Raw genomic sequence first — 15,625 nt, forward strand, 5'->3', positions numbered from 1 at the left:
TACAAGGCACTGGTGAGACCTCATTTGGAGTACTGTGTGCAGTTCTGGTCTCCCATGTTTAAAAAGGATGAACTCAAACTGGAACGGGTACAGAGAAGGGCCACTAGGATGATCCGAGGAATGGAAAACCTGTCGTATGAAAGGAGACTCGAGGAGCTCGGTTTGTTTACCCTAACCAAAAGAAGGCTGAGGGGGGATATGATTGCTCTCTTTAAATATATCAGAGGGATAAATACCAGGGAGGGAGAGGAATTATTTCAGCTCAGTACTAATGTGGACACGAGAACAAATGGATATAAACTGGCCGTCGGGAAGTTTAGGCTTGAAATTAGATGAAGGTTTCTAACCATCAGAGGGGTGAAGTTCTGGAACAGCCTTCCGAGGGAAACAGTGGGGGCGAAAGACCTCTCTGGCTTTAAGATTAAGCTTGATAAGTTTATGGAGGGGATGGTTTGATGGGATAACGTGATTTTAGTCAATAGGTCAATAACGTGCCATCGCTGGTAATTAGTAACAATGGTCAATGATGGGATATTAAAAGTTACTAGAGAGAACATTTTCCGGAGGGTCTGGCTGGAGAATCTTGCCCGCATGCTCGGGGTTCTGCTGATCGCCATATTTGGGGTCGGGAAGGAATTTTCCTCCAGGGTAGATTGGCAGAGGCCCTGGAGGTTTTTCGCCTTCCTCCGCAGCATGGGGCAGGGGTCGCTTGCTGGAGGATTCTTTGTGACTTGAAGTCTTTAAATCATGATTTGGGGACTTCAACAGCTGAGTCAAGGGAGAGAATTATTCCAGGACTTCAACAGCTGAGTCAAGGGAGAGAATTATTCCAGGTCAGCTTTTGTGGCCTGCATCATGCGGGAGGTCAGACTAGATGATCATAATGGTCCCTTCTGACCTTAAAGTCTGAGTCTATGAGTCTAAATTGTTATTTTTCTCTTTTTTTTGTTTTTTGTTTTTGCCGACCGCGTAAAGCTGAATTTGTGCATGTTAAATGCGCGTAAGATGCGACAGACCTGTATGGCCCGGAGGATGTCACATAGGATGACAAGACAGCAAATGTGAAAAATTGGGACAGGGGGTGGGGGGTAATAGGAGCCTATATAAGAAAAAGACCCCAAAATCGGGACTGTCCCTATAAAATCGGGACATCTGGTCACCCTAATGTCACATGGGCTAGAGCGACCTGTGGACCTCGGGTTGAGAACCACTGCTCTAAGGCCCGAAGGGACCATGATGTTAATCTAGTCTGACCTCTTGCACGTTGCAGCCCACAGAACCTCTCCCACCCACTCCTGTAACCGACCCCTAACCTCTTGCTGAGTTACTGACATCCTCAAATCTTGATTTAAAGACTTCAAATTCCAGAGAATCTGTCATTTACACTTGTTTAAACCAGCAAGTAACCTGTGGCTCAAGATGCAGCGGAAGGCAAATAATCTCTAGGGTCTGCCAATCTGACCTGGGGGGGAAATTCCTTCCTGACCTCAAATATGGCAATCAGCTGGACCCTGATCATGTGGGTGAGACCCACCAGCCAGACACCTGGGAAAGAATTCTCTGTTGTAACTCAAAACCCTCCCCATGTAGTGTCCCATCACTGGCTGTTGGAGACATTGCTGCTACCACTCGCAGATCAGCTACATGCCTTTGTGGGCAGTCGCATCATACCTTCCCATCCATAAACTTATCAAGCTCAGTCTGGAAGCCAGTAAGGTGTTATGCCCTTATTGCTCCCCTTAGAATGCTGTTCCAGAACTTCACTCCTGTGATGGGTATCATCTAATTTCTAGGCTAAACTTGTTGATGACCAGTTGATGTCCATTTGTTTTTGTGTCAACATTGGCTCTTAATTTAAGTAACTCCTCTCCTCCCTGGTGTTTATTCCTCTGATGTATTTATAGAGAGCAATCATATCTCCCTTCAGCCTTTTTTTGATTAGACTAAACAAGCCAAGTCTTGTCTCATAAGGTAGGTTTTCCATTCCTTGGATCATTCTAGTCGTCCTTCTCTGCATGTGAATTAATCTTTCTTAAACATGGGAGACCAGAATTGCACACACTATTCCAGATGAGGTCTCACTGGTGCCTTGTATAATGGTACTAACGCTTCCCTGTCTCTACTGGCAATCCCTCTCCTGATGCATCCTAGGACTGCATTAGCCTTTTTTCACAGCCGCATTGGTGGCTCTTAGCCATCCTGTGATCAACCAATACACCCAGGTCTTTCTCCTCCTCTGTCACTTCCAACTGATACATCCCCAGCTTATAACAAGGGGATGTATCATTGGGGGGGAGGGATAGCTCAGTGGTTTGAGCATTGGCCTGCTAAACCCAGGGTTGTGAGTTCAATCCTTGAGGGGGCCACTTGGGGATCTGGGGCAAAATCAGTACTTGGTCCTGCTAGTGAAGGCAGGGGGCTGGACTCGATGACCTTTCAAGGTCCCTTCCAGTTCTAGGAGATGGGATATCTCCATTAATTATTTATTATTATTATAACAAAAATTCTTGTTATTAGTCTGTAAATGCATGACCTTGCACTTTGCACTATTAAATGTCATCCCATTTCTATTACTCCAGTTTTCAAGGTCATCCAGATCTTCTTGTATGATATTCCGGTCCTCCTCCTTATTGGTAATACCTCCCAACTCTGTGTCATCTGCAAATTTTGTTAACACACTCCTACTTTTTGTGCCAATGTCATTAATAAAAATGTTAAATAAGATTGATCCCAAGACCAATCCCTGAGGAACTCCACTATTAACCTTCCTCCAGCCTGACAATTCACCTTTCAATATGTCCTGTTGTAGTCTCCCCTTTAACCAGTTGCTTCTCCACCTTACAATTCTCATATTAATTCCCATCTTCTCCAATTTAACTAATAATTTCCCATGTGGAGCTGGAGTACTTGTGGCACCTTAGAGACTAACAAATTTATTTGAGCATAAGCTTTCGTGGGCTAAAACCCACTTCATCGGATGCATGCAGTGGAAAATACAGTAGGAAGATCTCTCTCTCTCTCTCTCTCTCTCTCTCTCTCTGTGTATGTGTATATATAGATATAGATATAGATATAGTGACAGACCCAGACCAGTGGGGTACAGGAGTCTGGTAGAGGGCAAATATACTGGTCACTGGATGAGTAGTTTTCTGTTCCCCGAGTGACCAGAGCAGGGGCTGCACTAGAGTAATCAGGAACCTGCTAGAACCAGTTAAGGCAGGCAGGCTAATTAGGGCACCTGGAGCCATTAAGAAGAAACTGCTAGAATCAATTAAGGCAGGCTAATCAGGGCACCTGGGTTTTAAAAGGAGCTCACTTCAGTTTGTGGTGCGAGTGTGAGGAGCTGGGAGCAAGAGGCGCAAGGAGCTGAGAGTGAGAGGGTGTGCTGCTGGAGGACTGAGGAGCACAAGCGTTATCAGATACCAGGAGGAAGGTCCTGTGGTGAGAATAAGGAAGGTGTTTGGAGGAGGCCCTGGGGAAGTAGCCCAGGGAGTTGTAGCTGTCACGCAGCTGTTACTGGAGGCACTATAAACAGCTGCCGTCCACAGGGCCCTGGTCTGGAACCCGGAGTAGAGGGCGGGCCCGGGTTCCCCCCAAACCTCCCAATTGACCTGGACTGTGGGTTCTTCCAGAGGGGAAGGTCTCTGGGCTGTTCCCCAACCCACATGGTGAATCTCTGAGGCAAGAAAATCCGCCAATAAGCGCAGGACCCACCAAGATAGAGGAGGAACTTTGTCACAATATATATATATATATATATATATACACACTCTCAGAGAACATGAAACAATGGGTGTTACCATACACACTATACCGAGAGTGATCAGTTAAGGTGAGCTATTACCAGCAGGAGAGAAAAAAAACTTTTTGTAGTGGTAATCAAAACTGTATCAAATGCCTTACTGAAATTCAGGTACGTAAGATCTACTGCATTTCCTTTGTCTAAAAAATCAGTTATCTTCTCAAAGAAGGAGATCAGTTTAGTTGGGCATGATCTACATTTTGTAAAACCATATTGTATTTTATCCCAATTACCATTTATCTCTATTTCTCTTTCAAATACTTGCATACAACTGAGGTCAAACTAACAGGCCTGTAGTTTCCTGGATCACTTTTCTCTCTTTCTTAAAAATAGGACCAATATTAGAAATTCTCCCCCAAGTTTACAGATTCATTACAAATCCTTCCTATTGGCCTTGCAATTTCATGTGGCAGTTGCCTTAATATTCTTGGATGGAGATTATCCAGGCCTCCCAATTTAGTTCCATTAAGCTCTTTGAGTTGGACTTCCACGTCGGATGCGGTAACTTCTACCTCCATATACTTGTTCCCATTAGCTATCCTGCCACTACCCCGAAACTTCTCATTACCCTTACTAAAAACTGAGTATTCGTTTCAGTGTTGGGCCATACCTGGATTATCTTTAATCTCCACCCCATCCTCAGTGCTTAGTGGTCCCACATTTCTGTCCAGTTTTGGGGGGCCCACTACAGAAAGGATGTGGACAAATTGGAGAGAGTCCAGTGGAGGGCAATGAAAATTATCAGGGGTCTGGGGCACATGATTTACGAGGAGAGGCTGAGGGAACTGCGCTTGTTTAGTCTGCAGAAGAGAAGAGTGAGGGGGGATTTGATAGCAGCCTTCAACTACCTGAAGGGGGGTTCCAAAGAGGATGCGGCTGTTCTCAGTGGTGGCAGATGACAGAACAAGGAGCAATGGTCTCAAGTTGCAGTGGGGGAGGTCTAGGTTGGCTATTAGGAAACACTATTTCACTAGGAGGGTGGTGAAGCACTGGAATGGGTTACCTAGGGAGGCGGTGGAATCTCCATCCTTAGAGGTTTTTAAGGCTTGGCTTGACAAAGCCCTGGATGGGATGATTTAGTTGGTGTTTGGTCCTGCTTGTAGCAGGGGATTGGACTAGATGACCTTCTTTCCTTTTTATTTATATGGCTATAAAAATTTTACTCTTGGTTTTAATTTCCTTTGCAAGGTCCAAGTTTAATTTCCTTTGCAAGGCAGTTCTCACTTGATCCCTACACTTTGTGACCTTCAAGAGGTAGCTTTCCTTCCTGATTCATCCATTCCTTGTTGGCTTTCCGCTTTCTCTTAATCACCTGTTTGAGATGTTTGGCTCATCCAGGTTGGTCTGCAACCCTTCCCTATGAATTTTTTCCACTTGCTTGGAATGCAGGCTTCAGATTGCTTCTGAAACTCCACATTCAGATCCTTGAGTTCTCCAGTTCAGTCTACTTCCCGGACCCTAACTAATTCCCTTATTTTTTTTTAAAGTTTGCCCTTTTGAAATCAAGGATCCTAGTTGCAGATCTATTTTTGTTTATCCTTCCATTTAAACTGAATTAGTTCATGATCACTCGAACCCAGGTTGTCCCCTACAACCAGTTCTGCTACAAGGTCCTCACTACTCACCAAATCTAAAATGGCATCACATCTTGTTGGTTCAGTGAGTATTTGGTGAAGAAATCTGTCAGCTATCACATGCAGGAAAATCTGGGCCCTACTATTATTGGTAGCATTTTTCCTCCAATCTATATCTGGGAAGTTAAAATCTCCCATAATCACACAATTCCCAATAGTATTTGTGATGGGTTCAGTCACAGAAATCCCCTTGGGACTGTCACTTGATGTGCTGAAATTACCTCTGAGCACATTTTCCCTGACAGCTTGGGACTCCAGAACCCTGCCTTGTTGAGCTAGACACGCTAACCTGCTGCAACACAGACCCAGGGTCTGGGCCATGCCCCCAAAGCTGCAGACTTTAACTAAAAACAGCTCAACAGGTTACCTGTCTCCAGCAGCCAGACACCCAGTTCCCAATGGGATCCAAACCCCAAATCTCTGTATAAAGCTTATACAGGGTAAATTTGTAAATTGTTCACCCTCTGTATCACTGATATGCACAGCTGTTTGCTCCCCCAGGTATTAATCACTTACTCTGGGTTTATTAATAAACAAAAGTGATTTTATTTAGACTAAAAAGTAGGATTTAAGTGGTTTCAAGTAATAACAGCCAGAACAAAGTAAATGAGAAAGCAAAATAAAACAGAACACGCAAGTCTAAGCCTAATATAGTCTTTGTTAGATCCAGCAGACATCTCAGTTGGTAAGCAGGTGTTTTCTAATGACTGGCCGCCCCCTTTGTCCTGTTCCACCCCTTTTTATAGCTTTGGCACAAGGTGGGAATCTTTTGTCTCCCTGGGTCCCCACCCCTCCTTCTAAAAGGAAAAGTACCAGATTTAAGATGAATTTCATTATCAGGTGACGTGGTCACATGTCACTGTAAGACCCCTAGTCTCCATTCCCCATGGGATGGCCCACACCTACACAGGAAGGCTTTCAAGTGACTAAGGCCATTTACAACTGATTGTTTCTGGAGCACCCTTAATGGCCTCCACTTAATATGTTTACATCAGTGATACAAGTTTATAGTTTATTCTCCTAACTCCAGATATAGAAATAACACACACAAACAATTAGGATAAACACACTTAGTAGATTACAAGCTTTCTAATGACACCATACAAGGAGTATTTAGCATAAAGTATATGCCAGTTATGTCATATTCATAAGCATACTTCCATAAAGCATATGGAGTGCAACATCACAGTATTTATTTATTTAAACACATTAAAGAGGTCTCTATTCAATATCCACTCTTCTTAATATGGACCTGACCCTGGAAGGTGCTAAGCAGCTCCTGCAACATGCTGAGCACCCTCGGCTCCTGTTGAGGTCACTGGGATTCGAGGCTCTCAGAGCCCCACAAGATACATCCCCCTCTGTCTATTTTAAATACTGCTTTTGCATGGAGAGAATTTGCTGCTAAATCTGTTGGTCCTTCACTCCGCAGCCATGAAGTGCCCCCTGGAGAACAGCCAGTACCAGCTCTGTGGAACAGCCTGCCCAGCCACGTGTGTGGACCAGTCAGCCCCCAGCAGCTGCCAAGACCCCTGTATAGAAAGCTGCCAGTGCAAGGACGGTTTTGTGCTGAGCCAGGGCAAATGCATCCCCAAGGGCAGCTGTGGGTGCCAGTTTGAAGGGCGCCCCTATGCCTCCAATGAGAGTTTCTGGGTCGATGAGGTATGTGGGACCCGGTGCATGTGCAACGCAGCCACTAGACAAGTCGAATGCGTGGCCGCTACGTGCAAACACACGGAGAGGTGTGAGCTAGTGAATGGCGTACGGGGCTGTTACCCCTCCAGCTACGCCACTTGCTCTGTGACAAGGAATATGCACTACGCCACCTTTGATGGACAGAGATATGACTTCCAAGGCACCTGCCGCTACCAGCTCACAGCTCTGTGCGAGAAACCGGAGGGACTGGTGGACTTTGAAGTCTACTTCCAGGAGAACAATACTGCTCCTCTACAGATCAAGGTTTATCAGACCATCCTCAGGGTCAGCAATCAATTCCCTGGGAAAGTCCTGGTGAGTTGTCTCGAGTCTCTCTAAAACATTTCTAGAAAGTCACCTGTGTCTTCAACACAGGTTACAGACAGTGCATAGAAGGATTGTGAAATATAGGATGAATGGTAACTGGATTCTTCTATGAGCAGGGAGAGGATGGAGATATTTAAAGTGTTGTCATTTCACTTGAGATGGGTCAGAAGGTGTCAGTAGAATCCAACATATGTGGGAACCTGGGGAGCTGGGGCTCAGGTTGAACAGAGAGGAGGGAACTGCAATAGCGAAAGCCAGAGGTAATGAAAGTCTGGTTGGAGGATCCTGCAATGTCTGGAGAGCTGGGATTCAGCCAGGTTGTAGGAAAGGGAGCAGGGCAGACTGGAGAAAGTTTAACACAGGTGGATTTTTATTATAATTATGTGCTGGAGTGAGAGGTTCCACCTCGAGTGAGCAATGTTTCATATACTGAATGATTTGCTCTTACAGATGAACGATTTCCTGATGAACCTTCCCTTCAACCTCGATGATAAGAAAATCTCTGTGTATAGAAAGGGCTGGGCCACAGTGATCCAGACAGACTTTGGTCTCACTGTCACCTTTGCCGGGTGGTCAGGACGCATCACGGTCACTCTGCCAGTCACCTACGCGGGAGCCGTGTGTGGTCTGTGTGGCAATTTTAACAGTGACAGGGAGGATGACATGCTCATGAGGGATGGCACACTGGCATCAAGCCCCATCAGCTTTGGTCAGAGCTGGAAGGTGGGCGACCTCCCGGGATGCTCTGCAGTAACTATACCACCATGCGCAAGTGTAGAGGCTATTGAAAAGGAACAACGAGGTAGCAGAGGGCAGTGTGGGATCATCCTAGACAAGAGTGGCCCTTTCAGAGGATGTCACAGCAAAGTGGACCCCCATGGATACTTCGTAGACTGTGTGTATGGCTATTGCGTCCTCAGTGGGCGGGAGAGTAACGTCTGCCAGACCGTTGCTGGCTATGCCGAGGCATGTCAGGAAGCTGGAGCTATGGTGCATCCCTGGAGGACTACGAAATTCTGCTGTGAGTCGCCATGTTCACTACTGATTGCCCCATGGGGCTTGTTAATTTTTGTTGGCTGGTAAATGTTGAGCTAAATGCTCAGCATATCCTGTTCTGCAGAATGTTTCTTAAGTGACAAAGAAGCCCTCTCTCCAAAGGATGGGTACAGTCATAGGAGCTGGCCCCTCACCGTGCCCTATCAATGTGCTGAACCCCAGGCCAGAGAGGTACTGTCTGGGGATGTAGTAGTTCCCTCTGTAGTCCGTCCAGTCCTTAGCTTCCCTGCTGAGACTGGATATAATCGGAGCTGGGAGACAGCGGAGTCTTAGTAACTGTGATGTCTGTCCACTAGGAACTGGTCTGGGAACCCACCAACTCGTCTCCCATAAGCCATCATCTGGGAATGAGTTTTAGGCACTACTGTCCTGGAGTCAAAGCAAAAAGCTAGTGGTGAAAAGCTCTACAGAACAATTCCAGGCCCACGAGCCCTCCACTCCCTACACCCTGATCTTGGATCAGATTAGAAGTCTAACCCTTAGAGAGAGTCTATATCCCATTACCTGGTGTCTCTGGGGCCTAATTAGAGACCTGGGACCTAATTAGAGATGTTGCCCTTTTATTAATTAACCAAACTAAGGAAATAGAAAATTAGGAGCTTGAATGAAATTGCATGTTCTGTGATGGTTCATTGCACACATTGCTAATGCACTATGTGAGCTAACTCTTTGTTCTAATTACAGCTCCGTCCTGTCCCCTGAACAGTCACTATGAATTCTGCAGCAGCAGCTGTGATCTGACATGCAGCAACCTCTATGCCCCGGTGCAATGCATGACCCAGTGTAAGGAAGGCTGCGTGTGTGACGACGGCTTTGTTCTCAGTGGTGACCGCTGCGTCCCCATTTCCCAGTGCGGATGCCTCCACAGAGGACTTTACTACCAGGCTGAGGAGACCTTCCACCCGAGCGGTTCATGCGAGGAGCAGTGCGTGTGTCAGGCTGGTGGGGAGGTTGTGTGTAGGGAATTCTCCTGCGGTGCTGGTGAGCAATGCGGTGTGGTGGACAGCATCCAGAAATGCCACCCATTTGGATCTGCAACCTGTTCTGCCTCTGGCCATCCCCACTACCTCTCTTTCGATGGGGTCCCCTTTGACTTCCAAGGCACCTGCACTTACATCCTGGCCAAGACCTGCACCGATGCCAGTGACCTTACACCATTCACTATCAGCGTAGAGAAAGAAGATTGGGGCACTAGGAATGTGTCCATGGCCAAGCTGGTGTCCATCCAGGTGTATGGGATCACACTCACCCTGCTGCAGAGCAAACAGGGGCTCATCATGGTAAGTCCTTCTCCAGATCCTCATTTAGATCATTCTTGATTCCATTTGGACAGGAGAGATTCTCTTCTCTTCTTCTATACTGGTTTGTCCTCTCGTGGCCAGAGGTCACTCTATAGGTGGCCTTCCTCAGTTTACCCTCTTGGACCTCTGAATAACTTTTACAACTTCTAATAATAGCAGCCCTCCTAGGGGTTTGGTTTATTAAATTAGCATACATTATGAATAAAGTTTTCAGATCCACCCATTTACCTCTTTATCTGGTCACTCCCAGGCATTTCCTGCCTGTCTTCTCACTTCCCGAGTTTCAGGTTTCCGTGTTGGAGCGTACTGGTCTGCATCAGCCTCTGCACTCTCATCTGTTTTCCCTGGGAACTCTTTGTGCTGGGCCATCAGCCTGGCCTTCACCAGCTGCTCTTATAGGGGAATCATGTGATTGGTGCTCAGGTGTGCCTCCTTAGTAATAAGGGTTGGCTGGCCTCAGGCCACTAGCCCTTAAGGGGCAAGCCACCCTGTTACAAGGTTCTTATTCCATGCTCATCACTGGAGTATTTGAGCATCTTCCAGTAATACACTAAGCAATCTGACTCACTTCTGTCTCCTATTTGTTCTCTCCTCCTCTTCCCAGGGGAAGTTGTGTGTTCAGTGGGGTGTTTTGTTGTGGATTTTTCTTAATAATAATAAATATACACTTATGTTGCTATGTATACATGTTGGAGAAGGGAGGACAAAGAAATGCATCTTGCACTTGGAGCAGAAGGTGGGGAGATTTGCAATGGTTCTTAGTTCCTGGTGCAGTTCATTCCCCAGTCTTGGACCAGCACCTAATAATGCTCTGCCATGTGCAGAGACAAAGTCTAACCTTATTGCAGAGATTTCCATTGTCCCTTAGGAACGAAGTTGTTAGTCATGTTTAGCCCTTCTGCCAGATGGAGTGGGCAGCAATAAGGGCCAGGTTCAATATCTAGGGGTTCCTCCTAACAATACAAAACAGAACCGGCTTGAGCCTCTGCCCAGTAACCAGGGAAAATTAAACACCAGCCCTGAGTATCTCTAAGAGGCAATACTTCCCCTTTGACAAATAAAAAGGGAAAAGGAACCCAGCATGAATTTGGGAAAACCCCACAAGCACGATTTGAAAGCATGTGACCAGGAGCAAACACCCATCCCAAAGTACATTGGGCAGTGTCTTTTGCCTCAGTTTCTCACCTTTTAGGTGTTTAAGTGAGACCACAAATGTTCCTTTTTTAGCACATCACTCCCCTGTGCCCCACTCAGTTACTGTCCTTCATAGAATATCAGGGTTGGAAGGGACCTCAGGAGGGCATCTAGTGCAACCCCCTGCTCAAAGCAGGACCAATCCCCAGACAGATTTTTACCCCAGTTCCCTAAATGGCACCCTCAAGGATTGAACTCACAACCCTTGGTTTAGCAGGCCAATGCTCAAACCATTGAGCTATCCCTCCCCTTGGTCAGTGAAGACCCAGAGTTCAGAGGTGTGTTCACATGAGTTCACCTCCCACCTCCAGGGGGGAAAGTGTCCAGCAATACCTCCACCGCTGCAGCCGCTGTGACTCACAGTTGCTGCCATTCACTCTTCCACCATTGGCCACTGTGCCATCAACTGCTGCCCCATTGTTTACTCTGCCACTGCTGTTGCCACCACCCCACTGCCACCACACCCTGCTACCGCTGTCTCTCTGCTGCGATAGCATATTCTGAGGTCCCACCACTTGACCCAGCTCTCAGTGATTTCGGAGGGTACCGGGGAACCTCACTGCTAGGGCAGGCTGTACAGTCTCTTACACTGCAACACTGTCCCACACACAGGCACCAACTTTTCAAAGTGCCCCAGGCTCCGCCCCCACTCCACCTCTTCCCCAAGGCCTCACCCCTGTCTGCCTCTTCCCGCCCCATTCTGCTCCCTCCCCATAGCGATCTGGGTCCTCGCTTCTCCCTCCCAGCCTCCTGCACACCACAAAACAGCTGTTTGTGGCAGGCGGGAGGGGCGGGGAGAGAGGGGGAGGCACTGATCTGTGGGGCCTTCCGACAGGAGGGAGGCACTGGGGGGAGAGAGAGAGCTTGGTTGCTAAGCATCCACCATTTTTTTTCCCCATGGGTGCTCCAGCCCCTATGGTCCCACACCAGATCTAAGGCTCAGCGTCTGGTTACCAGTGATTTCAGCTCTAGCGATCACTGAACAATACAGCGTAGAGTCAAATGCTGTCTAGGACTCCTTAGTCAGCACCACCATCACCATTCTTTCACTGGGATCTGGCCTCTCTACCCCCTGCTTAGCAAGTGAGCTTCTGTTTAGGGGAACTCCTCAATCAGTCAGGACCGGGTAAGTACCATTCTGCTCATACAATCAGGATAACAACATTTCATTACCCCTCCACTCAAATTTAAAAATATTATTAAAGCTGATGTTAAAAAAATTATATAATACACAGGTTAAGAGAAGAGTGTCTGTACAAGTGATTTGTAACCCAACAGCGGCCAAAATTGAGCACTTTGGCAAAGCAGCCCCCTCTGCTGAATACCTAGGCAGAGTAGGTATGTTTATGCAAATACCATCTGTTCCTGGAGTCCTTTCCCCCAGCTCATTCAGACCCTGCTTACACATGGTTTTCATCCCCGAAGTTTAGCTGATCTTTTAGATACCCTGGGCTCAGGCCATTGAGCATCTTGAAGCTAAGGACAGAGGGGAACAGCTGAGATGTGGTGAAGTCAGCTCCCAAACAGGTGCAGGCAAAGAATCATAGAATCATAGAAGATTAGGATTGGAAGAGACCTCAGGAGAGCATCTAGTCCAACCCCCTGCTCAAAGCAGGAACAACACCAACTAAATCATCCCAGCCAGGGCTTTGTCGAGCAGGGTAAGGAGATGGAGGGAGTGGGAAAGAAAAAGGATCAGGAGTGAGGTGAGGGACAGAGAGAGATGTGGGCCAGAGTGATCATGTGATACAGTGATCAGGGCTTTTACTGCCTAATTTATTGCAGGCCTGGGACCAGATTCTGATCTTAGTGGCACTGGCGTAAATCTGGAGTTATTCTAAAGTGAGATCTGGAGTTATACTGGATTTACGCTACAGTGTCAGTGAGAACAAAATCTCAAAACTCACTGCCCATAACCCAAACCCTACAGTATCCACTCCCCACAGCTCACACGGGATGCTCTGTCTCTCCCAGGTGGACGGGGTGTCCCACAACCTGCCTGTGATCGTGGCTGATGGGCGGCTCTGGGCGTATCAGCACGGCGTGAAGGTCCTGGTGCAAACTGACTTTGGCCTCACCGTGAGCTATGACCTGGTTTACCATGCCAGAGTGACAGTCCCGGGGAGCTACCATGGCCGGATGTGTGGCCTGTGCGGAAACTACAAAGGGCAGCAGGATGACGAGTTCCTGCTCCCCGATGGCAGGGTGGCCCCAGACACTGCATCCTTCGGGTCTGCCTGGGAAGTTCAGATCCCAGAAGCCTCCTGTACAGACAAATGTGCTGGGAACAGCTGTCCGGTCTGCGAGGATGGGAGGGAAGATGTCTTCAAAGAGCACAACTACTGCGGGCTGCTCACAGCCCCTGATGGCCCTTTTGCCACCTGCCATGGCACGGTCAGCCCCAGCATGTATTTCAACAACTGCCTGTATGATCTGTGCCTGGGCAACGGGGATGCACAGGTTCTGTGCCAGAGCATCCACAGCTATGTGACAGCCTGCCAAGAGGCTGAGGCCCCCATCCTGTCCTGGAGGAGCACCTCCTTCTGCAGTAAGTGCTGTGATGCTGATGGGTCTCTGGGACGCACTGGGGAGGGTCATAATTTCAAAGCATCTCATTCCAAACCTCTGGGTTTCCTCAGAAACTCCTCTGGATGGAAACCAACCTTAAATAAGTGTCCTGGTCCTCTCCTCCCAGCCCTGCTCTCCTCCCCTTCATGTCTCTGTACCTCTGGTTCATGGTATGAGATCTTTCCTGCCCTAAATTAATTCTCTCTCTATTTAAGCTTTGACCTGCCCAGCCAACAGCCACTACGAGATGTGTGCCAGCCTCTGCACCACCACCTGCACTGGAGACATCATGGACTGCCCAGAGACCTGTGCTGAAGGCTGCCAGTGTGACGAGGGCTTCTTCTTCGACGGCCAGGGCTGTGTGACTCTGGAGAATTGTGGGTGCTTTGAGCATGGGAGATACTACAAGGTACCGCCTCAAGCGGTCTGGGTCTGATCTAATGTTTGCTTTATCCACATCTTAATCCCTACACTAGCCAGGAATAGGGTTAGTTAGTGGATCAGAGCTTTGGCCCATCCAGCCTGGCACCCCCACTCTGCTAGTACCCAATGCCCAAACCGCCAAGAAAGGCAAGATTATTTAATTCACTTTGTCTGTTGTCGGGAAACTGAGGCACAGAGAGAGGCAGTGACTTGCTCGTGGCCACATAGTGAATCAGGAGCAGATGGGAGGTTAAAACCTAGGTGTTATTTCTGGCCCTTGGTCCAGTGCTGAGCCCATGAGACAGCCTTTCTCTTTAACATTAAGAGCAAATAATATGATAACAGAACAGACACTTCACACACATCACCACACATCTCTGGGTTTAGCACTGCCAGAAATTATTATAAATAATCTTTTCCCCATTGCACTGTGTTATTTCCCCTTTTCCAAACGTCCCCTCAGCCCAGCGAGACCATCCTGACGAATGAGTGCCAGCAGAGCTGCACCTGCGTTTCTGCCCGAGGGGTGACCTGCAAAGCCCACAGCTGCACCAGTGGAGAAACCTGCCAGATCAGAGATGGTATCATGGGCTGCATCAGCAAAGGTGAAGGAGAGTCACTGATTGAAATATGCCCCGAGGGGTTACTGTGGGTGGAATAACTGAGGTAGGGATGGGAGAAACCTGTTTACAACAGATTATTTATTACGCTTATTTTTCCTCATGAAATACCCTTCTGCTAACTAACCAGCCTGATCCTGCTTAGCTAATCATAGACAGAGATAGGCAATTTGAAATTCAGCAAGAAGTATGATTGTTACAGAGGTTCCCAGGGTGAAACCTGGACTGTGGGACTGCTGAGCCCTCTGTCCAACCTGAGGTATCCCTCTCACTATGATGCTGTTGGCAAGCTACAAACCTCTGGTGGGTACTGCACTTACACAGACATCCACAGGCAGGGGCACACTCAACTGAGTTATATGAATGCTTCTCCTAGCCGTTTATGAACCAACAATAGGGAGGCTCCAGCCAATTCCCCCCAGCGCCCCAACCTTGCACCCCAGAACGGTACCATCTTGCCTTGGTCAGAAGCCTGACCAGTGTAAGTTCATTACCCAGTCCTCCCCTCCTTCGATGTGGAGAGGACACACACTAGCCTTTATAAACTGAGCTGGTGGACTTCAGAGAGAAGCAGCATAAGAACTGAGTTGTGGGGAGTTAGGAGGGGAGGGAAATCTCTGAGATGAACTTTTCCTCCAATGGGAGTCACAGGTGCTTGGCACCTCTTACCATTTGACCATTAGCACCTGCAGCTCTCACTGATTTATGGACTGAATTCCCTCTCCCAATGGAATCACTGGGAGTTAGCCAATGACAGGGGGGCTGGAACAATTTTTACACTGGGGAGGCTGAGAGCCATTGAACCAAACTGTAAACGTTACCTCCACTGGAATCCACTTCAAGCCAGGAGGTGCAGCAGCCCCCCCAGCACTCCTAGTTCCCACACCTATGGCTAATGACTTCAGTGCCATAGCAATGTATTATTGAGGGTGCTCAGCATGTTGCTGGATCAGAGCCATAGGCACTTGTGCACATGCATAACTTGAAGCATGTGTGTAGCCTTAT

General features: G+C 47.7%; 1 protein-coding gene across 1 annotated transcript in view; it reads left to right on the forward strand.

Moving 5' to 3' along the window:
• The window catches only part of LOC135892661 (IgGFc-binding protein-like), a 108,467-nt gene that overhangs the window by 79,352 nt on the left and 13,490 nt on the right, over positions 1-15,625 (forward strand). The window contains exons 22-27 of the mRNA XM_065420456.1: positions 6,869-7,446; positions 7,909-8,479; positions 9,199-9,794; positions 12,984-13,557; positions 13,793-13,986; positions 14,464-14,605. Coding sequence (XP_065276528.1) covers positions 6,869-7,446; positions 7,909-8,479; positions 9,199-9,794; positions 12,984-13,557; positions 13,793-13,986; positions 14,464-14,605 — 2,655 coding nt within the window. The remainder of the gene's footprint in view (positions 1-6,868; positions 7,447-7,908; positions 8,480-9,198; positions 9,795-12,983; positions 13,558-13,792; positions 13,987-14,463; positions 14,606-15,625) is intronic.

This window comes from Emys orbicularis, chromosome 20, assembly GCF_028017835.1.
Source record: "Emys orbicularis isolate rEmyOrb1 chromosome 20, rEmyOrb1.hap1, whole genome shotgun sequence".
Lineage (NCBI taxonomy): Eukaryota > Metazoa > Chordata > Testudines > Emydidae > Emys > Emys orbicularis.